This window comes from Glycine soja, chromosome 15, assembly GCF_004193775.1.
Source record: "Glycine soja cultivar W05 chromosome 15, ASM419377v2, whole genome shotgun sequence".
NCBI lineage: Eukaryota > Viridiplantae > Streptophyta > Magnoliopsida > Fabales > Fabaceae > Glycine > Glycine soja.
Genome location: NC_041016.1, coordinates 5,951,040 through 5,975,602, shown reverse-complemented (window position 1 = coordinate 5,975,602; position 24,563 = coordinate 5,951,040). Strand labels below are relative to the sequence as shown.

Sequence of the window (24,563 nt, the reverse complement as noted above, 5' to 3'; positions counted from 1 at the left end):
CCTAATTGCTTTCACCAATAAAAAAAACCCTCTGATTTGGATTTTATTTTCATATGTTGAAACTTCCACCTATTCAAGGCTTTTTTTCTTCTTGTTTGTGCTTAATGCAACCAATTCAGTTACATGTAGATCCCACCTCTTTCCCACTCCTTCATTACATTTACCTACATCAAGAAAATTTAGTAACATCAACATCCCTAATTATTTCATCTGGGTGGCCCCAAAGTAGTTGGCATGCATTACAAACAATTGCACCCTTAAAATGTACAAGAGCAGGTTAGTAAATAAAAAAACCTAACCAAAAATGAGATTTTAAAAAAAAGGCTAAATTCTACTCCACCCCACCTGACACCTGACAGTCACAAAGTGTCCTGCTACTCCTGTATCTTACCAACACCATGCACTTGGATTTGCATAATGATCTGAAGTAGTATAATGCAAAAGTGTGCTTATTTAGGTTAAGGAACCCATTTTGTTTTGTCACAGTTTGGAGTAGTACTAAGATCCTTGAAAGCAAATTTCACCCTTATTTCATCTATCTAAAGAGTCTTCATTCCTGATATTAAATTGAAGCAAAATCATTAATTTTAAGGGTTTTACTAACCATTTCTAATGAAGCTATTAGAGAGAGGGTTGGAGTAGCGCCTATTGTAGAGAAGATGGTGGAAAATAGACTTAGGTGGTTTGGGCATGTAGAAAGAAGACCGGTAGACTCTGTAGTGAGGAGAGTAGACCAGATGGAGAGAAGACAAACAATTCGAGGCAGAGGAAGACCCAAAAAGACTATAAGAGAGGTTATCAAAAAGGATCTCGAACTTAATGATTTGGATAGAAGTATGGTACTTGATAGAACATTATGGCGGAAGTTGATCCATGTAGCCGACCCCACCTAGTGGGATAAGGCGTTGTTGTTGTTGTTGTTACTAACCATAATGACAATGTGAGGATTATTAATAATATTTTCTGGCAAGAACTATACTTACTTTTGATTCCTTAAGTAATCTTACCATTTGTCTAATTTTAAAGTGTAGTAATCTGAATCATTGGCAAAGTTTGATTGATCAACTTAGATTTCAGCACCTATTTTACTCTCTTTTTAGAGAAATATTGAAATTACTTACTAATATGATCTTTTTAATAATGATAAGAAAATAAAAAATTTAACTTCAATTAAAAATTTGAAGGCGTTTGTCAAATTCAATTATATTTTTAAAGAGTAAATTAATAAATACAATCAGATTTTATTAATTTACTTATCATAAATAGTTAAATCCATTACTAAAAGTGTGAGATACTAACAAATTGATCCTGAAAGAAAAAAAATTTAAATTTAATCTTTGAATGTATAAAAATGTAAAATTTAATAACAAATCGGTCTCTAAACTTTACAATTTAATATCAAATTAATCCTAAAAAATATAATTTATTGTCAAATTGATTTTTAAATATTATAACTTAGTGATAAAATGATTTCACAAAATTAATGATAAGATTAATTTGTTACATATTTTAACATTCAAGAACTAATTTATATTTTTTATCTTTTAAAGATAAATTTATTATCGCATTAGACTTAACTATTATCCAATTTCTTCCAATAGTACTCCTCAATTTTCCACCCATACATTAACTCTCCTTGATTGTTTAAAAAACATCAAAATACTTTTAATTGTTTGAAAATATTACACCATATAATCCTATATAGAAGTTGATGTAAATGTTTAAAATTATTTTTTAAAAAACTTTCAAAACAACGTCATTTTTTTAAAAGAAATTATAACATATGATACTTTCAAATGAAAATTATTTTTTATTATTATCAAATTTATGCACATTATATTTTTTTTATTCAATGGTACTAGGATATTATATTAATTTTTTTAAAAAAATTATTAAAACTATTCCGCCCTAATTAAATGATTGATCCTTGACCAAATATCTTCATCTGTTCACTAACAGAACCGGTTCCGAGAACATTGCGCATAATTACTCGCCCAGGCATTCCCTTGTCTCATTCTTGTTTTCATTCTTTCCCTGTTGCCCCCTTATCTTCTTCCAAGCTTCAACTTTTTTAGAACATTTTCCTATCTCTCTTATATAAGTCTTTGATTAATTTTGCAACTGAGTTTGATTTTTGGACTAAACCGTAATCAATCACCGTATTTTAATTGGTGGGCATACAATGATCGATGGAGTTATGATATAAGATGTCTATACGTAATACGTCCAAAACGACTAAAATGTGAAAGCTAATTTTGGCATCTATTTAACGCTAATCAATAGGTCAGGTCTATCACGCGCAATCATTTATTTTAGAGTATATATATATATATATATATATATATCACATTAGGTTTAAGAAAAACTTATACATATCTTTCCTCGTGTTTAATAAAATTAAATATATTTTTTAAAAGCTTACACAAAATTCCTAAATATCATTTAAGATTGAAAGTAACAAATAATATACGATAACAATTTTGATTAAAAAGATTAAAATATATTTTTCATCTTCATAAATATAAAATATTATAAACTATGAAAAATAGATTAAGTTTTTTTACAGCTATAAATTTTAAATATTTTTATATTTATAATATGAAAAATATATCTTAACTTTTTTTAATTAAAATTATTAATATACGTAACTTATTATGTCAATGTTTAGATGATATTTAAGAAGTTTACGTAGATTTTAAAAATAGAAAAGATATACGTATAATTTTCTTAAATCTTAAAGGATATATATATATATATATATATATATATATATATTATATAAAAAGAAGATAAATATATATAATTTTCTTAAACTTCAAAAAAGACATGTATAATTTATTCTTTATTTTATTTAAATAAGACTTGAATAGGAGGTCCTCAAAGAATAAATATTTACACGTAATAAGTTGAGTCTTTAAAAATGAGATATATTTCAGTTGGAAAAACATAAAATTATAACTACTAATATTTAAAACTATCAAAAGATTACATTTTAATAGTTTTATATATACTACGTTATATGTTTTGCATGTATCTTTTATAACAATTCGAACGATTGATTTTAGAACCAAAATCTTTATTCGAGTGGATAGAGTTTGATTGTATCATTTTAGCCATCCTTTTTTGACAATTGATAGCACCATTTTTGCTATACAAACAATTGATAGCACCATCAATACACTTTTTAGTGTGTTTATGGACCGCTCTAGATATGAATGCAAATCAAACAAAGAACCTTCTCGAGGCTGGAATCCAACGGTATGAAAACTACCACCTACGAATGCAATGGTTGCGTCATAATCTATGGTGCAACTACTAGCCCATAAAGTGTTAGCTTACAATAAAGGAAACATGAAAGACGCTAATTAAATGTTAAGCTCCCTTAGGACGAGGCTAAGAGAAAGCTGTGAATCTATCTAATTATTGACTAGACTTTTGCACTTGCTGCTTTCCATAACGATACAAGCAGAGTCCTCAGTCTCACAATATTACATAATATGATTAACAAAATGAATGGAGGAAGAAGGACCCATTTTACTTTGAGAACTGCTATCAACACATTATTCAACTCTCAACACCTCTTTTATATTGAAAATTATAAAACCATGTGTATGAATCATTAAATAAAAAATAAAAATTTCATAATCTTATAATTTTTAATAAATTTTAATTGATAAATAGTATATTTTTGAATTATCATTCTCCATCTTGTGTTTATTTATATTTCTCAATGAAAATTTGTCATTATTTTTAATAAAAATAACTTCTTACTAATATCACGTTGAGAAAAAAAAATCCTCCTATCAACAAATTACCACCTCAAAATACAACAAAATCATCTAGCAGTTACTTGATGACATCCTATATGGATGGAATCCAAATACATGGTTAATCAGCTAAAGTTTCTTTCAGAGGACCACAACCATCCAACTTCGTCCCATTTACACCTAATAAGTGGGAAAATTTTGAAAGGAGAAAAGAAAACCAAGGGTTTAAGAACCTCTATATAAAGATAGTTAGGCAATCACAGCTTCTCATCAGTATAGACCACCTTCCCCTCTCTTCTGTTACCAATGGCTCCCTCATCAAACTACATTTCTTTCCTTTTCCTCACTACGCTTTTGTTTGCTCTTCAAATCACTGCTAGAGACAGCCAGTTCTTCAGCAAAGTCACCCATTTCGACAAAGACAATGCCAAAGTGACAGAACTTCCCAACAAAGAAGCACCAGAAGTAAACAAGCCAGAGCAACAACCACCTTTCATTCCCGAGACTGAAAACAGCTATGGCCTATATGGTCATCATGATGAGTCTAACCAAGTCCCCTCCACCACCCCGACTTCTTACCACCCCTACAAGACCAAGTTTGAGAACTCCAACAACAAGTACTACAACAATGATGCATATAACACAAGGTTCTCCGAAACCAGTTACAACAACAACAACAACAAGTATTACAACAAGGATTCTTATGAGGGTAACCAATATGAGTTAAGTGACACAAAGTACACAGAAGAAGGATACAACAACAAGTATCACAACTCCTATCAGAACAACTACAACAACGATGCTGCCAATGACAAATACTCCTACAACAACAACAACAACAACAACAAAAATTACAATGCTCACAATAACAGGTACAATACTTACAACAACAATGCTGTTAGCAGGTACAATGGTGAGAGGCAAGGAATGAGTGACACAAGGTTTTTGGAGGGTGGAAAGTACTTTTATGACGTTGGCGCGGAGAAGTACAATCCAACAAACTATGGTGACTCGTCTAGGGAAGTGAACACTAACAATTGGTACAACAACAGAGGTGTCAACTACAATGGATACCAGAACCAGGAGGAGTTTGAAGATGAGCATAAGAACTTTGAGCCATGAGCTTGGATCACTGGCAAAGTGAAGAATTCACCATACTTAATTTTGAGTATCCACTATGGGTGTTTAATGTTTTTATTGTGCTTTAGATTCAAGAAAACACAAAGTTAAAGGATATGTTAACTATGAAAGGCTTTTATTTTATTTTTTACTTAGTAGTACTTCTATTAAGTCTTGCTTCCGGATTGCAGTGTCGCTGTTATGATCTGGAAATACCATTGCGAGAGCATGAGTAATTTTTGCTTATAACATATTAATAAGTTGTATAATATTGTGAAGTAAGCTTGTATGTTTCTTGCTCTCATTTTTATTTCTTTTATGTTCCCCTTTTTTTTGGTAAGTTATACCTTTTTGGTTCGTTTGTTTCTTTGTCTTTCAAAGCAGCACAATACGAGGGTAGACTAGGCACACAGACAAAACAGCAATTACAAGATAATAGTTTCAAAAATCCCATTTTTCCTTACCTACTCTATCTACCCTGAAATTCAGATGGATACCATTTTTAATTTGAACATTGTATACTGAAGTTGAGTGGTATACACCCTTTCCGAGACCAACTGTTCAAGTGGGTTCATTCATTCATTCATTTCATTGAAGTATTTTCCCCTTTTTAACTTATCTGAATTGGGCAGTTCAGTTTTACCAGCAGCTGAATTTGCTAAAAATACAAATCCGGTCACTCGAAACTGTAATTTGGTGCATTACTATCTAGTTATATGCAAATAAGGTAGAACAAGCTAGATTTGAGCATCTTCATAGAGAGTACATAATATGTCCCACTAAATTGAGATAATCTTGTGGCTTACTTTTAGGAGGGCTGATGCAAATTACTTGTAGGTGGAAAATTTGTGAGAATAAATTTGTGCAACTACTATATTAATGTGGCAAGAAACAAATGTGAAAAGCTATGTCTACCTTGCGGATTAATTATTCACAACGGCTGTATTGCTTGGTATCTGTCTTTATCTGCTGCCTCATAAATTGTACTGTACTGAGCAACCATTTGACAAAATAATTTAGAAACTAAACTTTCCTTACAGAAGAGGATACATTAAAAGCACAAGTTATGAACTTATGACTTTGAAACAAATCAACTTATTTATTTTAAAAAATTGCTTGTTTGCATAAGTCCTAACTGTAGGCCTGATGCCAATGAATTCAAGAGGTCACCATTATTTTGAACTTAGAAGGGGGCAGCTATTGACTTTTTCACATAAGTCACACGTCTTCTTTATTTATTAAATAATCTTATACATACACAAATTAGTAATTTAAAAATCGTTTAATGTTAATTTAATATTTACATATAATTCATAATCATGTACGGTTATGTGATAAGACTACGTTATGTTTTCAATGTAACAGCGTTATAGTAGTATTCGTGTAGATTGTAGAATAATTAAGTTTATAAATTTGTTTTGATAAAATATACTTTTTATTACTAAAAATATCTCAAAATTTGATTTTAGTTTCTATTAAAAAACTTAATATGTATTTTACTTTGTATATTTGTTTTAAGTTAATTGATTTTAGTCTTGAATGAGTGACTGAAAACATGTGTTTCGGTTAAATTATATTAACTAAAACCATATTAAAAAAATATAAAGAATAAAATTGATTTTTGAGATATTCTAAGAAATCAAATATCCATTTGACCCAAATTTTTTCCATAAAAAAAGCATGAAAATGCCCTAACACGATTGAAAATTAATTAATCAGAATAGAGAAGATCAAAAGTCTTGAGGTAGGCATCTTGTAATTAATTAATCAGAATAGAGCATGTTAATTGAATTTAACCCAAATAACAAAATAACCATTTCAATTCAGATTAGAGAAGATCAAAAGAGAGAGTGGGGTGATGAAATAGAAAGTGTTAGGTTTCATATGAATTGACCGGTAACCTAAAACACCTAACTCCTCTTGTAGTCAAAACCTGAGACACTAGTGAGTTACCAAAATGGCTGGAATGGTAAATTTATGAGTACGGAGACCCGTATCATAAAATAACATGATTTGGGTAGAGTAATCTGGAAATTCATCAATGGTACCATCGAATCACGTAGAGGAAAATTGTCACTCCCACCTACTTGTTCTCCCTGGCAAAATCAATTTTGCATATGGCCATATCAGTGTTCATTAACTTCTTGCGTATTACAGGAAAGAAGAAACAACCCAAAAAAAAAACTAGAAATCTTTATATATTAAAAAGTAGTCAATATTGTGTTTGTCCTAGAAGCAATTTTTTTTCCTGCCTAAATAAAGGGCATTTCAGATATTTTCACCTTTAGTTGACTCATTGTGTTCTACCAAATATGATTATCTCAAAACGTGTTCTATATTTACACGATTAAAAAACAAAATCCTAAGATTCTTTTAATATACATGTCTGAACATGTAACATATTTATACATGAGTCTATTTTATTTCTTAAACCAACCTTTTGTAGAACAATATTGCAAATCAGAACATATATTTACATAGAGGAATTTTTTTACCAGAACGTACAAATTAGAAGCAAAAGCATCTCCTCCAACATCATTAATTTTGATGATTTATTCAGCCTTATATAATGTCTCACACAGGAAACATTGAGACTCGACAACCAGACATTCCAACAAGGTGTACATATTAGAGGAAGAAGAGGAAGAAGACCTGCGATTTTATGTTATGGATTTTATTTTGTATCTACAGAATTGTTTCACTGTTTTTGTAATTTGTGTTATTTCATGTTTTGTTATGTTATACTTATTTTGTAACCTTTCATTCTCACCTATTTTATATATTTCATTTCATGATATGTTAAACTTATTTCGTACAACTATATTCACTTATCTTCTCTTGTGTTAACTTATTTAAATAAGCCAATTAACACTTTACTCGTATCAATAATGGTATTGATACACGTTAACAAGTGCTGATATTGGTAATTGGTGAAAGGAATGATTGATATATAGGTTTACCGGTGAAGGGGGTGTTTGAAATCCACAATATAAAATAGAAATAGGCTTTTTGTTGAGTATGGTGAATTCACATTCCTTAACTAAACGAAAACAATTTTAAGTTGTATATTGACCATTACAAAAATTGAGGGAGTGTGGCTCAAGTGATTGAATAAAGTGTATGAATTATTATAAATTTAATAGTATCTTTGTTCCTGTTTATAAGACGTTTTTTACTTTATTATTTGTCCTCTTCTAATTTTTTTGGTAAATTAATTATTTGTTTCCTATAATACCCTAATTAATTACACTCTCTCTTATTATGATTGAAGAATACAAGAAATCACGTTAATTAATTAAGTCAGAAGAAATTAAGTAAAGAGAAAAATAAAGGATAATCTTTAAAAAATAGTATAAAATATTGATATATTTAATATGATTAACTATTATTCTTGAAGAATGTAAATTATTTAAAAAAAATCTTATATATAAGGACAGAAGTAAGTTAGCAAAAAGGCGGGAGAGAATAGGAAAGCCCATGGTCCAGTTGAGACGACCTTGCCCATTGATCCTTTGACACCAATATGATGCACATATGACTGATTTAAACCATTGACCGGTATTACTACAATACTACTTACGTAGTTAGTCGTTGATTTTGATTTTAATGTGGGTATACTTTATATACATAATGTCAATTGCGTTAAGCACTTAAGCTACTTATTAAATGATTCAAAATATATGTTCACAATTTATTGAATTAAAACACATCAACATTTCTGTAAAAAAAAAAAAACATTGATATATATGTATAGAGAGAGAGAGAAAATTATAATTGTAAAATAAAATATACAACTAAAAGGAAGAGAGAGAGAAAATGAAGATAAATTTAAATTTGAAATGTAATAAATGATGTGATGAAAGAGAGATAGAAAAAAATATAACAATGTATAGATTGTTGTATGTAGGATGGATATTTTTATATAGACTATGAATCAGTTTGTTAATCCTCCATACTGAACGAATAATGAGCATCTTTTTTAAAAATTTATATAGTTATATTGAGTTTTTGAATTCACTCATTAATCTCATAGACCTAATGGACTTTATTCACATATTATCCCGTTTAATCAGTCTAAGTCCAATGTATAGATATTATTAATTTATTGTGTTAAGATTTTGATATTTTATTTAGGTTATTATTGTTATTTTGTTATGTTTTAAATATTAGTATATTTTAGAGCGTTAGATTTTAGCTTAAAGAATGTAGTTAATTTTTTTTAATTTTATACATTTTTCACTTTTTAAAAAATATTTTTTTTCAAATTAATATTTAGATTCACAGCTGAGTTCGTTTATCCACAGACTTTTACGAACCGGATATGAACCTTGAAAAAAAGTTTATTTATTTTATGAACCGGATATGAGCCTTGAGAAAAAAGTTTATTTATTTTACGAATCAGACTTATCCGGTATACTTAAAATACAAGCTTTGCAAGTTGGGTCTTAAATGATCTAGATTGATCCATATATTCAGCCCTAGTTGTAAGTATATCACTTGTAATCATTTATTAAATCTCAAATTCAAATTTATCTTCTTTTTCTCTATTAAAAGAATCTAAAATATATTTTTTTCCATAAAAAAGGTTGAAATTGCAAAATCTAATAAGCGTCTTAGCCTGTTGGACTACGGAACCAAGTCCAAAACGACATTTAAATAGTGGCCCAAATCTGCACTTAATTATAGTTTATGCTCTATACACAATATCTATTTATCTCCTTATGGCTTTTGTTTTCTTTATTATTTTTATTAAAATATATGATTAAGTTATTTTCCCGAGTAAACAATCACATTAGTCCTTTGAAAGTGGTGAACATTGTTAATTAACTCCTGAAACTAAGAAAATATTAAATAAGTTACTGGAACGTCAAATAAAACCTTATAATTAATTATTTATTGTTATTTTAGAATAAGTTGTCACGATCTACTTAAATAAATAAATAATATATTTTATTTGTGTAAAATATATTTCACAAAAAAATCAAATGATCATAAAGAAATACAATTATCCAAAACCAGCTTAGTTAGAGAAATTCGGAGGAGAAAAATATAAATAAGCAAATCATATATCATTAGCATAAACAAGTTTCATGGATATGATATTGAATCCATGACTAACAAATCATATAAATAAACAAGTAAGTCTCAAGGTTAAACTCTATTCATTGTTGAATTATATTTTTCGAAACCAATGTTGAACCACAGTCAATTGAGCGTGCCACTTTCTAAAATTAAAAACAAGTCAAAATTGAAAACATCAATACACAATAAAGAATGGGAAACTTTAAACATTACGACAAAGTGATAATCGATAAGGTTTTTTTTTTTTTACCAATTCAATAAGGTATTCTAGATTCTACAATAAGTAAGAGACTCATAATTATCTATTTTTATATATTATTTAAGCATAAACTAATTTAGTTGTTACATTGTTACTATGATTTATTAATTAGTCTATTCATTTTATTTTTAAGTAAAAGTTTTGAAATATTTATGTTTTAATATTTTTTTTGGATGTGCTTGTGTTTCACTACTTATGCAAACATTGTATAAACTTTTTATAATATAAATATTTTACATTCTGGCAAGTTTTACTTGATAGAAAAATATTAAAGCATTATAGAAAAACTTAATAATTAAATATTATTAAAATAAATGTGATAACTTGTGCATTAGGAATGATATAAAACTAGTTATTTTAAAATATAAAACTCTAATAGTGGACGATATTCGACATAAGAAACTCATAGCAACAGCATGCTCCTTTTTTATAGCTTAATTATTTTATTGAAATCGTGATGGTATCAGTCTCAGACAGGTGGAATGACCATTTTAAGTATCATTACAAAATTAAAGAATAAAAAAATGACTAAATTGAGAATTACTAAAAACATAAAGGATAAAAGAATATTTTAGTCATTTTTTATGTAGAGATTATAATTATCTATAATTTTTTTAAAAATGATATTAAATACAAGGATAAAAAATCAATCAGGTCTAATTGATAAAGAAGAATTCATATTTAAAAGTACATAAGTTTGATTTATGTTAGTGTGCGGAATTCAATTTATCTATTTTTTTATGTAAAAAACCAATTATTATTTTGACAAATTACCACAATTAATTTTTAAACATGATTTCGTATAAGAATTACAATGTAATTTTTTCAAGTAAAAACTAAAACAAAAAATAAGATTAAACGTAGAAATCAATTTTTAATTTAACATAAAATTTATAGAAATTTAAAATACAAATAACCAACAATAGAACACTATAGTGTCACATTCAGAAAAAAAAATAAAAAATCACTATAGTGTCGCACCAAACAGTATCCAAACTCCAGAGTAAACAACTTTCAATTACGTGTAACGTTGAACATAAATTTCACTTGCGTCTTGCAATAAGCAACCACCGATCATAACAGCGAAGTAATTTGTTCGTCGTTGTTGACCTGCTACTTAAGCGCTTTTTTACCAATCAATGGCGACAGAAAATGTTTAAAAAATCAATCACTTTTGCAAATTAAGCCAAACATCGCATAGATCAGATATATCTTCCCAACCGTTTTGATGTCTACTTCTCCACCAAACTCAAAATCTAAATGCCCCATAAAGGAATAACACCTCTTCACTTCTCTTGTATCACTTATCAATTACTACACTCCTTTTCTTTTTCTCAAGACCTAAGAAAGTTAAAATATGGCCCTAAATTAAAGGTTTATTCCAATTATATGTTGCTCTATTTGTTATTATTATTATCTCTCTTATTCTTTATCACTATGTTAACTCTTTGCTTTGATTTTACTTATCAAAATTTGAATTCTTACGATAAAAACTAAAGGGTTGTATTATAATATTATTCATTTAATACCTTTTGTAGGATTATTTTTTTTCTTGGTTTCTTTCTATGAGATAAATCCTCTTATGGTACATTTCTTTCTCTTCGTTGTGTGTTTTATTTTACTTATTGTACAAACAAATTATATGCATAAAGTTTCTCAAAAGAAAAAGGTCAGCTCAGGTAACGAAAGAATTAGACCAGTGATGTAAGGTTTCGCATTATTCACATGAGAGTGTGAACAATAGAATTTGTGTTCAATTTTTATCTTGTATAAAATTCTTTTGAGCTAGTAATAATCCCACACCCCGAGTCAGATTAATCTATGATGTAATGGGTTAAGAAACAGGCATGATATATCTGACTAAGAGGAAAAAAAAAGTTTAGCTCAAGTAATGCAGGTTCGGTGGGACCAGATTCTTAAATGTCTGATGATTAAGGAAGAATACTAGTTAGGAGACACGTAAATTCCCCATTGGTTTCCTCAAAACATTTTTCTTTTTACTTTGCTCTCAGTTTTCTCTCTGATCACCATTTTCCCATAAACTTCTCAGGGGAGGGCAGAGACACCATGCTTGCAGAGGTACTAATTCTGTGTTTTCCTTGTATTTTTTTGCACTATTAATAAGGTTTTCTCACATTGTGCCTTCTTGTTCCATTTTCTTCTGGCATTCAGCATCTCTTGTCCCCATCTACTACCTTTTCAGCATGTTTATCAGTTGTTTCACTGTTTTGTCAGTGAAGGATCAAGACATCTTTTGGGGTCTGTTTAATGCGAATTGATCCACAAATGTCAATATGTTTGGACTGTTAAGTGTTTCAACTGTAATGAAACTGAACCTTTGTTGTGCCTCTGGTTTTTCCCTCTGCGAATGCTTAGTCTATTTCCTGCAGTAGATAAGCATCTCTTGTTCTATCTTGTTAATTATTACTATTCTTGATTGTCAGATTTTATGAAATGTGAATTGAATTCCTGCTATTTTGTTAGTGTGTTGTTGGTTCTAGGATTTGACATGTTTTGTGAATAGTTTTATGAAAAGTAATGTTGCATGTCATCCAAGTATGCAAAGTTGGTATTTTCCGAATGGATTGATATGAAGAAAAGATAACCTGTCCACGAATGTGCATGACATTTGAATTTTCCAGATGGACTGACAAGTAAAGACCCTATTAGTGTCTTTGGTTAGCACCATAATGTTAATAGTTGTTGAATCGGTAGTCACATGAATTAACGTTTCATTAAAACCATCAAAGTTTATTGTCCAAACTTAATTGTTGGAATGTAACTTGAACTGATACACCAGTCCTAATTATATCAACATGTTCTCTTTTTAAATGTAGTACAGAAAACGGGGTAAAAAAATACCGGTGCCCTATCAGGATGTTAATAATTTTAGTTGCTAAGGAGTTATAGCCAGGAGAGAGGCTAATCAAATTGTTCATTTTGAGCATAACATGTCATAATTAGATGCTGTAGGCGCAGTTTCACCGAAATGTCTGTCTCAATGGAAAAATTATATATTAAGTCTGAGTGAGTTGCACATGAAGTGGGCCAAATCTAAAAGCAGGAGGGAACAAAACAAGAAACAGTTTAAGATGTACAACGGGAGTGAAAAATATATTTGAAAATATCTGAAAAATGAGCCCATATAGATCACTGAATCGTAATATTACATTTTTAAACATATGCTGAACACCAATCATTTGCTAATTTTTCCGACAGTTCAATCTCCATCACTTTTTTCCCAACCTTATATCCCTTATTAGTTCCGGAATATTTTTCTTTGACCATTTCAGAGTGGAAAATTAGCCTCGGTTAGGCATTATGCTGATAGAAAAACTAATGTAAGTATAAGAAACAAACTAAATTTGTTGTACCAATAATTATCCTTGTAAAGTTGTAAAAAACACTTGAAGCTTTAGTTGTGACTTGTGAGGATGCTTTAAATACGTATAGGAACAAGGATTAGAATGCGATAGAATTTACCGAGATGGAGCCTACACACGCAATTGATCAGAATGAGTTGTCTGAACCTTGGAATCTAAAGACACAAATATCTTGCCGACTTTACCCCTGTCTGTGATTCGTCTGATGGATATACTTCATTATTAGAAAAGCTTATGATGGACTTTAGGAAAATAATTTTAAGACTGCCCACTTCTGCTTTGCATTGCCATATCAACTAGATTCATATAGCGAAGAATAGATACTTCTACCACGAGGAGGATAGTAATAGAACTCCAACAATGTAAGAATGTGAGACAGTTTCTCTCACTTTACCCTTACTGAAAAGTGGCAGCAATGGTACCTTCCTTATTGCTCTACTTTTTTTGTTAGCTTTCTATCCATTGAATAAAAACATCACTATAATTTCTCCAATTCAGTACAGCTTCCTTTCCTCCTTATCTTTTCTTAGATCAATTGTCATTATTTTTTTTTTCTTTTCATTATTAGGAGAAACCTACGCCATCCTAATCATATTTATAAAGATGCTCTATTTGACATTTGTCAAGTTTTTGGTTGTACTTTCCCTACCCGTTTTGTTATTCCTTCAATTTAGAGAATGTGATAGTGATAACCATTATCTTTAGTGAGATCAGCTTGATTCATGTTCAGGAATTGAAATAATTCAGTATAATGAAATAACGAGCATAGCATAATACGTGTTATATTCTGATAATATCTATTGCATGTTTTTAAATGTTCCAAGAGAAGAGAGGACATATCATTTTATTCATCATAAATTTAAATTTTGACTTGTTCTTTTGAAAATTCTTGTAATGAAGGCATTGATGGTTTCTGTACATGCATATCTTTTTTTACTGAAATTATGTAACCTTTCATTTTATTCATCATTCTTGTAATTAGTGTTGCTAATTTCTCTGTCATATCTTCTCAGAATGATGACATGCCTATTGGTTGGCCATTTGGGCTTGGCTTCTTGAACATGAGACTTAGAGTTGGGGAATCCCTCCCAGCAGCTTCAGTGGCACCATACCAACTGCACGTGCCATCCACCAGTTTCTCTTCATTTTCATCCTCTAACCTTGATACTGAGGTGTTTTATTCGTATTCCTTTCTCACCGTTGGTTTCATATACGCTTTTACTCATTGTCATTGAATAAATATCACTTTGGAACATAAATAATGTCCAACTGTCCAAGGCAAGTGTGTACAAACGAACTAGTGACAACTTAATTTCTAGTACCTAAGACTTGAGAGTTGAGAGTTTCCCCGTTATTGATGGAAAGAAATCCTGTGACACCCACATGTAGCTGGCATTTATTTCCCCATTTTCCCAAAGATGAGAATAAGCTCTCTTGTCATCAATATCACTGAACAAATTTTTAGAATTTAAAGTAAATTCAAGGGTAATCTCAAAAACTAGGAAAAGATAATCATACAGGCCTAGTGTCATAATTTCCTGGAGCATTGAATTTCTTTCTTTTCTTTTTCCCAACAATACTACTTCCTATAATAATTGGATCTAAAGTCAAAACTAGTAATTACTCTTCTTGTGTTGCAACAAGCAGTCTACAGCATCGTTTTTCCAAGACAACAGTGTATCCCTTGCGCAGCTAATTGGAATTAGACCAGGTGACAGAGGGCGCCTGTATTATCCAAACTCATTGAGGTTTGAAGAAAGGAAGAAGAAATTAGCAAAGAGTTCCGGTTCTGATGGCTCTAAAGTACAAGGAATGGATACGTCTCGAGTCATTTGCATACCCTTGCTAAAGATTAGAAAGAGTAAGAAGAGTTCAAGGAACTAGAACATGATTGTACCATTGAGAGAACACGAATTAATGATTCTATTGTTGCCCCTTGTCAAAATTCACTTATGCTTTCGAGTTATTTCAACCAGTTTTTCTTACATGGCCCGTTTTAACTTTCCCCAAGCTTGTTCTGTCTTTGTTTTACTTCATAGTTCATACTATGGGAATATAATAAAAGAAGGTTACTTGTATTTTCTTACTAGAATCCAAGTTTAATTGCATTTTCTGTTTTACCTTTTGACTATAGTATTACATTTTACTATTTTCACTTGTGGTGCCACCATTTAAATTTGGGGTTAGTTGGAAAATAACACAAACCCAAGCAAACTATCCTTCTAAATTCTGGTGTCTTAAAAAGTTCAAACAAGGGCAGGACATGATAAAGTATGATTTGGAGTATTGCTAAAAGCGTATTCGTGGGGGATCCAAATTTGTAGGGCCTGGAATCTGACAGATACGGGTACGTATATATATATATATGATGAATATTAGTCATATCAGCACTGAAGTCAAAATATGGAAGCTGGATCCCATATGAGAAAGTACGTGCATGACCCACTCCACTTAGGTGTAGATACATTCACTACAATCTCAACGCACCAGTCGCTATTGCCCTTTCTACTTTCTATAACAATATCATTGGATTTTTCCGCTCGGATTTCACTTCTAAAGTGAAATGGTAAGAGTTAAATTAAAGTAGTACTCCATAATTTCAACTAATTTTGAAGTAATAATAGAGACATTTATATTTTTTTCACTTTATACATTTGACCATACTGAGGTATTTAAATATGTAAAACTGGGGATAATACATACTTTTTTAATTGACAGCAAATATAAGATTAATTTGGTGATAAAAGGGTGAGGAAAGAGAGAGATAAGTGGTGAAATTGAATCTTCCGTTAACAAAAACTTACCACTAACATTTGCCTATTGACAAATTTACTTTAATAATTTATTTATTTTTTTCTTCAAATAAACAGCAAATGATTATTTAAGCAGTGAAAGTCACAGAAGAAGCACTGGATGTAAATAGGCCCAAGGAAGTCCAATATAGCAGCAACCCAAAAAGAGAATCCAAACCCATAGCTCCTGAGCAAAATTAAAAACAAACAAAGAAAATTGTAAAAAAGAAAAAGCAAAACCTCAGTAAGGCAAAACCCCTTGGTACTGTTTCCTCATTCACGATGTCCGCCGCCAGGTGTTTGCTTCGCTCCGCCGCCTCCCGAGCAGCCGGTGCGGCCAATCTGGCTGCCGGAGCTAGACCGAGACCGGCACGATCTCCGTTTCGGCTCCCAAAGCAAACCTCAATCTCCAATCGCGTTTTTAGGTAACGCCGCTCCTCTACGCATTTTCTCAAACATTTTCAATTTGATTTTATTAAAACATTTTATTTATAGGTTACCGGTCGAAGCGAGTTTCTGCGTGGAATCGATGCTTCCTTATCACAGTGCTACTGCTTCCGCATTGCTGAATTCGATGCTCTCTGTGTCTCGCCACTCCTATGGTTGGACCCCTGAAGGTATTTCCTCCCTTTTCTCTTCCCTTCCATTTTATGAAATGAGACATGATTGATACAAGAGCTAAGTTTATGAAATGCATACATTGGATTCTGAAATGAATTGTTATTCTAACTTATCGAACCTACCTGATTGTCTGCAAACATGCTAAATATTTTACTAGTAATTGTGATTTCTTTTCTTTATCGATGGATGGGTTTTGTCTTGAATCTAATGGGTGAATGATTTTTTTTATGTCATTTTGATTTCTGTAATGGATTATACATTCTGAAAATTGAATTTTGCTAACCTATGAAAGTCTGGCATAGTACTTTCATTGCTAATCAAGGCGATAGTGCAATATTGGCTTCACTTCCTTGTCTGTTTTTTTTTTTTCTGTTGCACACAAATAGGGTGTAAACTTTTTTTTTACTAGATAAAAAATGTTTTCTTGTCTTTTTTCTATTTACCCTTTCTGGACGGGTAAGGAAGGTTTGTGTTAAAGTGTTGGGTTGGGTGCATATGGCCAGCTACTTTTGCTGTTCAAACATTTCAATTTTTTTTTTTTGGGGGGGGGATTTAGGTTCTCTCTCTTGCTCTCACAATGAAAGGATGTATATTTTTTCCTCTTTGTAGGGCAAGAGAAGACTAGATGAAGATCAAGCATCAAAGATGGTGTCACATGGATTTGTTTCTAATTTTGGGTTTTGAAGCTTTGAGAACTTGACCTCTGTAGATTAGGGGGAACATGGAATTTCTAAATTGATTGTATAATGAGATACTGAAAACCATACCTCATGAAAACTAGTGTGGGGCTATGGTGCAATTCAATGCTATTTCTAAGTAGTTCCCCAATTACATTAATTTATCTGCAACAACTTCTCATAACAAAGAACTTTCACTTTGAGTTATCGAGCAATTCTCCTCTTTATCTCTTTTTCTTTTTCTTAAAAAGAAGTATTATGGATTGTCTTATTTAGTGCATCCCATTTTTTAAAATGCGTAGACCTCTATATTAATTAACATTCACTTAGAGATAATCACGTGAAGATCATACTGATTGATTGTATTCACTCAGATTGCAATGATGATGTATGATGAATGACAGAGGGTTCGAGCAAGGTTTTATGTAGATGCGCTTGAAAAAAGGTGGCCAAGTAAATTTTTTCTTTTGGGATTTTCTTGAATTGTTAATGTACGCCGTAATGTCAAAACAAGTATTTGCGGAAAGTAAATAAATGACCCTAAATTGGCAACAATTAGTTTCTTTTTTAAAATTGCATTTTGATATTAATTTCTAGATACTATTTGTATTTATACTGTATGCATATCGATTTCTTCCTCAAGCTTGTGGAATTTATGTTTGATAATGGGAATGTGCATGCATGAAATTTAATGTCATCCATTAACCACACTTATGCAAACTATCACACTCATTAATAATACATATATTTTGAAATTAACCTCGACGCACAATGTCAGAGTTATTCTTATTTGGTTTACTGCAGTAGGAAAAACATTATTATGATGTTGCAGCGTCACTATGTCAAACTTAAGATTCAAATTGTTTGCAAAATGCCACTTAAGAATTGCAATTCTTGTTGACTTGGATACTGTTAATAATCTCAGGGGTGATGCTGAATGCCATAATTTCTGGTCTGTAAGCTCGTGATTTGGAATTTATTAAATTTAACACGTCTGTGTAAAATGGGCAATGTGTTGAGATCGCATACTTTTAAATATACTGCCACTACAAAGTTTTTTATACATTTAGACGTTGTTTGCAACTCTTTATTTTGACATGGCTGTTTTCTTGTTTAGGGTCGTGATCATTTGCTCTTTGGCTTTAGGCTTGAGGACTAGCCATGTAATGTTTCGTCGTCATTTCCATTTTGCTTTGCTTTCCCTTACCTCGATGGATTTATGTTTTGTATCTAAATAATTTGCATTTTAAAATTTACTACTGTGCATAAGTATGATTAATATTATGTTGACCTTTTGGTTCTGATTTTGTATGGTATTTGAATTTTCTCAAGTTATTGTCTTCTTGAATTCTAGATGGATGATTGCTGTTTGTGGGTGCGGTGCATCTGCGCATACTTTGCATGGATTTCAGTTTACTTTGTTAGGCCTGCTTAGAGATTTTTCTCCTTGGTTGAATATGAAACCTGAAAGACTTGTAAATTGAACGAGCATCCAGAGCTGGTACCATGCTTAGGTATGATGACTCTTTTAGAACATTATTGCAACATTTCCATTACTTGCGATATACAATGATTTACTTCACCCTGTTCATGGAAATGGTTTTACTCCAAGTGTTAGCAAACATTCCCAAATTTTAAATGTTACACGAGCATGTTTTAGACCAATGTCGGTAATACTCCAGCTAGCACAATGAATTAAAGCCGTCAGTCGATTACTTTGGATGGAGATTCAGATGAGGAACCATGTTGCAATTTTTCAGTAACTTGCATCAGAATGGGTTTTTTCTTTTGACTGAGTGGAATTATGATCGCGAACGAAATGCAACGCATCAGATTTTGCTAAATATACTTAAAAGAGCAAATAAGCAGTGAAATTAGAAACCATAAAGATGGCCTGGGGAGCCTTTACACGCCAATGTTTGTCTACCTTGCTATACCATCTTACGCTGAATCCTTTTGTCGCATACACCTTGTATAAAACTAGCAATGAACTAGTCCTTCATAGTCACACACATAATGCATTAATGAGAACAAAATTATCACATTTCACTTTACGTGTCTTCATGACAGTTGATTAATGAAAAATACAACCCAATCTCTTACGCTTCTCTAGCTTCATAAAGAGGACATAGGTCATCCCTTTAAATCAATTTAAATATTCTAACTTTTGAAACAAAAACTTTACACTTTTCCTATTTACAAAGCATATACTTGCATCCAAATACACCTTGCAATGGTGCGTCGACCTTTCCACCCATCTAGACTTTTTACACGGCCATTTACAATGCTTCAATGCCATGCAAATTTGCATCCAAATAAAAAACATAATTTTTAATAATATAAATATAATTTTGGCTTAATTACTGTTTTATTCCCTGAATTTGGGGATGTGTTTTTTTTAGTCCCAAAAATTTAAATGTTTTTTTAGTCCCTGAATTTTGAAAATTGTTTTTAGTTCTTGACATAATAAATTGACACTGGTAATTTTTAAGTACTTTATGGTAGGTTTGTTTAGTACTTTGTGATAATTTATAAATGTAAATTCAAGTGGTTAAAAAATAAAAATTAATTTTAGACCGTTAAAAGTCGTTACAAAATATCAATTTATTATATCAGGGACTAAAAAATGTAATTTTCAAAATTTACAGACTAAGAAACATTTTTAAATTTCAGAGACTTAAAAAAATACATACATCAAATTCAAATTCAAGGACTAAAACTGTAGTACTACACAACGGTTGAGAAGATGGAAGAAATCAGCTTTGGTTTAACACTTGGAGGAGAAGGCACGGTTATGTTTCTTTGTTGGTGATGAAGATGGATTTTCATAAACTCATAAGCAATATAAAAGTTTAATTTAGAGGTTAAATTGATGCAACATTTTTATGATTGGTGCATATAAAAGACATTTTTGTATTTTAGGTTGAAATGGAGAATAAATAAGCTTTGAAATTTTAGAAATGATATAGACAAGTAATTTGTGCATTTTAGTACTACAAACAATTAACAGTATACTTGGTTTTTTCTTTATCCAAATGACTGAAATGAGAAGAAAATTCAAGGCACAGGTGACTAAGGGAGTCTAAAAACTAGCGAAAGCAACAGACCCATTGAATCTGCAGGATGCAAATTTGATACCTTAAAAAATGGGGTATGTACAAAAGACGAGGAACAACTCTTGCTAGTTCATCTTGTGGTTTGCTGATTGGGGAACATTAATCAATCGGTAAGGATTCAAATAAACATCTATAATAGAAAGATAAGCACCTCTGCTTCCATGCTTTTAAAGTCAAACCAATAAATTTCGATGATATATACGTTAATTTTTCTGACAATAAAATTTTTAATGTTCTGGTAATCCGTAGGACTCTAATCCTATTCACAGACTTCATATCTAGTAGCCTAACGAATTTATGAGAATTTAATTTTCAATTGCCTCTTAACGTTTCGAATTCAAGACTTAAAGAACAAAATTCCTTATCATACGAGCCAACTCCATCTGTAATATGAAATGGAAAAAAAATTATATATATATATAGAGAGAGAGAGAGATAACATACGAAATGAAAAATTATTCATTATTTATGAACATGAAGATACAGTGACCTTGGAATTTCATTTGCCAAAACAGAATTTATGGACTGTTAATTTTAACCCAATTATTTAACAACTATCTTTTCTTCTTAATTGAGGCAATTTATGGACTGATAATGATACGCTACTACATTAGCGTAAACACAGCTCGTACCTACGTATCTCAATACACAAAAAGGGTGCTGGTCAAAACACAAGAAACATATGGTTGATAAGGATAATTATATTATCAAAATATTATACTTTTCTTAAGTTCATTGAATACAGTTGCTGATGAAGATAATAGCAAATATTGATTGCTTGACACAAGATTGTTCAAGTGACATAAACTTAACTCAAAATGTCAAGCATGTTAAAGGGGAAATACAGGCTAATTAAAGTGAGAATGTATACCAACCATCCATCACCCGTTAAGTTTACCTTTAGGGTATCCATTGCACCATAAACAAATCATAAAGCTATTTTTGCACTCTTCTGTGGGATTATTCTTCAACCACGTTCACCAATTCATATTCAACCAGAGATAGGTTGTTGTCCTCTTTAACTTCAAAATCTGCAGGATCAGTTACCTCAACACGGCCCCATTTGTCAACAGCCATCCTCATTGATCCCTTGAACATGTCAATCTTTGCATTGCGAAGAATTACTGTAGCTCCAGCCTTCATCATATCAACTGCACAGAAGAGATTAGAACATAAATATGAGCTTTGTATCTTCTGCCTGTACATATATCAATAGATTCAATATGCAAATTACCTACCTTGGAAATACATCTGAGGTAATTTCCATTAAAAAAATCAACTGACACTATTCCCTCAATGCACAAATGCTTATACAGAGTATGAGATCTTCAATAAAGAGAAAAAGGATTATGCATTGATAGTATAAAAAGTTTTACACAGTCATTCAATCATAACTCACCATGGATGGTAAGTTTGTTGACTTTTAAAATAATTATCTTAAAACAATTCAAATGGTAATTTGTGATTAGATGACGATGTAAAATTGTTTCACATTATCAATGCATAGACATTAAACTCATAGACTAAACCCATTAATCAAGGTTTTACTTGGTGAAAATGGAAAGAATGAGAAAAGGAGTGAAAACAAGCAAATGTCACATAAATATCTTGTCTATATGCATTAAACTTTCATAACCCTGCTCCCTTTCCCTTCCTCCCATTGTTCCTAACAAAGTCTAAAGATATCATCACCATTTTCTAACTCACCATGGACATTAATATCTTGTCTATATGCATTAAACTTTCATAACCCTGCTCCCTTTCCCTTTCTCCCATTGTTCCTAACAAAGTCTAAAGATATCATCACCATTTTCTAACCCCCGAGATCCTATTATCAAAAAATAATAAATTTACCACACTACAATATAAAAAATAATAAAATAGAAGGCACTAACAAAGTACAAAACCAAAACCACAACCAAGACGTTGTTCATCACTGTAGACACAGTAAAATATAAGACAAAGTCCACGTGTTTCAAAGAAGCAAAAATGAATCTTTCAGAGATGAAAGGGGCATTCCTGGTTATGCAATCCCATGAACATTAGAGATCACGAAATAACTAGAGAAATAATAACAAAAAGTTAGACACAGGTAAAAATAATTAAATGGGTGCAAACGAGCATGAACTATAAACTTCGATAAAAGTAGTTTGGATTTGGAATATAAAATTAGAATTAAGACGCCTAATCTCGTTAGTGTCACCTTCTGACAAGACTTTTTTCCATCACAAAACACATGAAATGGAACCATGTTACCACTCTCCAATTACCACAATCACACTTTCATTCCCACAATAAGGTTCACCCAGACTATCATATCAGACTCATAGTTCACATCAACACCTTGACTCCATGAGGGGACATACAATCAAAATTCATCCTTAAACACGAGCAGAACAAGAGGCACAGGGATATACCAATTCTGTGCTGGTTAACACATTACATAACTGAACCAAACCCCTTGATTCAAGATCAATAAAGCAGAAGAAAGAGATTTCATGCGAATGATTCGGATTAAAAACTATCAAGGTATCATGCTTTCCAGGCAAAAATATTTGGGAATGAAAGCTTATATTATCTCTTGAATCAGCCACTTAAGAACCACTCACCAGTCACCACCATGATAGGCCCAGATGCAGAATTGAAAACAAAACACCTTTTTCCCAATCCCACTTTCAAATGCATCATAGAAAATGAAACAGTAATCTCACAAACCCCAGAACAATGCACAGATCGAAAAGAGAAAACCCCAAAAAGGAAAACACTCAAAATTGAGACAAATATAACAGTGCTCACATGGAAATTTTTGGTTTTGATAAATGGGAACTTAATATAACTCGAAAAAATACTTTTCACGAAGATGGGTAGGTGAAATTGGAGTACCTTGTTCGTTGCGAGCGGTGAAGACGATGGTTCCGGTGTCGTCGCCGATGAGGCACTCGGCGATGACAGTGGGTTTGAGGTTGTGTGCGGAAGAGGGTCTCGGTTTGTGTACGACGGTGTCGGAGGACAAGACCTTAGCCACCAACGTGTGACCGTTGGTTCCAGGTTTGAGCTGATCCACTTTGGTGAACACGGGTTTTCTCTTTGCGGGTTTGTTCCCTTCTTGCTGAGTCGAATTGGATGATGCCATTGAAATTGATTGATTAGAGCTTATCCCAATTATCACACACACACACTCTTCTCTGTAAGACTCTATCACAACACAAGCCCTACCCAGAAGAACCAGATTGATGCACTTCTTTCGCACGTTCCACTGCACTTCCCTTCAAATTGAAGCGACACGTCGTTTCCACTCCTATCGTCACACTCACGTGACTATGTTTCTAACATTGCTTTTTTAGGGTAAAATGTATTTTAAGTTTCTCATTTTTTTTCATAAAAATTAGTTTTGATTTCAATACTTTACAAATCACCATTTTAGTTTTCATAGTTTCTTATAAGAGATTAATGGATATTCATTTCCAATGTGAAAATTTTTACATTTCAACCAATTAAAAATTAATTTTGGTGCAACTTTTAGAATTATTATTTAAATTTACAAAATTTATCATATACCATAATTTTGCGAGTAGACGATGGTAAAAAAATGTTAACTGCAAGTGTATATCCTTACTTCTTTTGTATGGTCAATTTTATTCATTTTTATAAAACTTAGTGGTTCATATATCGAATTTGAATATAAAATAGATTATGTTAGAAAAAAAAATATTACCTTCTATGTTTTACGAAAATTAGGACCAATAC

The 24,563-nt window shown here is 31.4% G+C and overlaps 4 protein-coding genes across 13 annotated transcripts; 3 read left to right on the top strand and 1 right to left on the bottom strand.

The window, feature by feature from the left end:
• Nucleotides 1-3,982: 3,982 nt before the first annotated feature.
• Nucleotides 3,983-5,175, top strand: LOC114387221 (protein E6-like). Its single transcript, XM_028347364.1, has one exon. The coding sequence runs from the start codon at nucleotides 4,074-4,076 to the stop codon at nucleotides 4,887-4,889; it is 816 nt and encodes a 271-aa protein (XP_028203165.1). The 5' UTR covers nucleotides 3,983-4,073; the 3' UTR covers nucleotides 4,890-5,175.
• Nucleotides 5,176-11,528: 6,353 nt separating this feature from the next.
• On the top strand, nucleotides 11,529-15,705 carry LOC114387512. Of its 3 annotated transcripts, none has more exons than XM_028347713.1 (4): nucleotides 11,529-11,601; nucleotides 12,278-12,306; nucleotides 14,624-14,782; nucleotides 15,258-15,705. In XM_028347713.1, exons 2-4 carry the CDS (start codon nucleotides 12,295-12,297, stop codon nucleotides 15,492-15,494), a joined length of 408 nt encoding a protein of 135 aa, XP_028203514.1. In that variant the 5' UTR covers nucleotides 11,529-11,601; nucleotides 12,278-12,294; the 3' UTR covers nucleotides 15,495-15,705. The 3 variants fall into 3 exon arrangements, with proteins under 3 accessions (XP_028203514.1, XP_028203513.1, XP_028203515.1); XM_028347712.1 differs by having other exon boundaries at nucleotides 11,554-11,601; nucleotides 12,240-12,306; XM_028347714.1 differs by lacking the exons at nucleotides 11,529-11,601; nucleotides 12,278-12,306 and adding an exon at nucleotides 13,375-14,028.
• Nucleotides 15,706-16,572: 867 nt separating this feature from the next.
• LOC114386746 (protein NUCLEAR FUSION DEFECTIVE 6, chloroplastic/mitochondrial-like) lies at nucleotides 16,573-19,374 on the top strand. Of its 8 annotated transcripts, XR_003661176.1 has the most exons (5): nucleotides 16,577-16,827; nucleotides 16,898-17,019; nucleotides 18,075-18,145; nucleotides 18,818-18,863; nucleotides 19,055-19,374. XR_003661176.1 is itself a non-coding variant. In XM_028346783.1 (4 exons), the coding sequence occupies exons 1-3, from the start codon at nucleotides 16,685-16,687 to the stop codon at nucleotides 18,823-18,825; spliced, it is 273 nt and encodes a 90-aa protein (XP_028202584.1). In that variant the 5' UTR covers nucleotides 16,576-16,684; the 3' UTR covers nucleotides 18,826-18,863; nucleotides 19,055-19,374. The 8 variants fall into 8 exon arrangements, 5 of the variants coding, with proteins under 5 accessions (XP_028202579.1, XP_028202584.1, XP_028202580.1 ...); XM_028346783.1 differs by lacking the exon at nucleotides 18,075-18,145 and having other exon boundaries at nucleotides 16,576-16,827; XR_003661177.1 differs by lacking the exon at nucleotides 18,818-18,863.
• Nucleotides 19,375-21,497: 2,123 nt separating this feature from the next.
• LOC114385685 (uncharacterized protein At4g28440-like) lies at nucleotides 21,498-24,123 on the bottom strand. The gene is made up of 2 exons (XM_028345704.1): nucleotides 23,700-24,123; nucleotides 21,498-21,967 (listed from the first exon to the last, which is right to left on the bottom strand). The coding sequence occupies exons 1-2, from the start codon at nucleotides 23,947-23,949 to the stop codon at nucleotides 21,777-21,779; spliced, it is 441 nt and encodes a 146-aa protein (XP_028201505.1). The 5' UTR covers nucleotides 23,950-24,123; the 3' UTR covers nucleotides 21,498-21,776.
• Nucleotides 24,124-24,563: the final 440 nt, after the last annotated feature.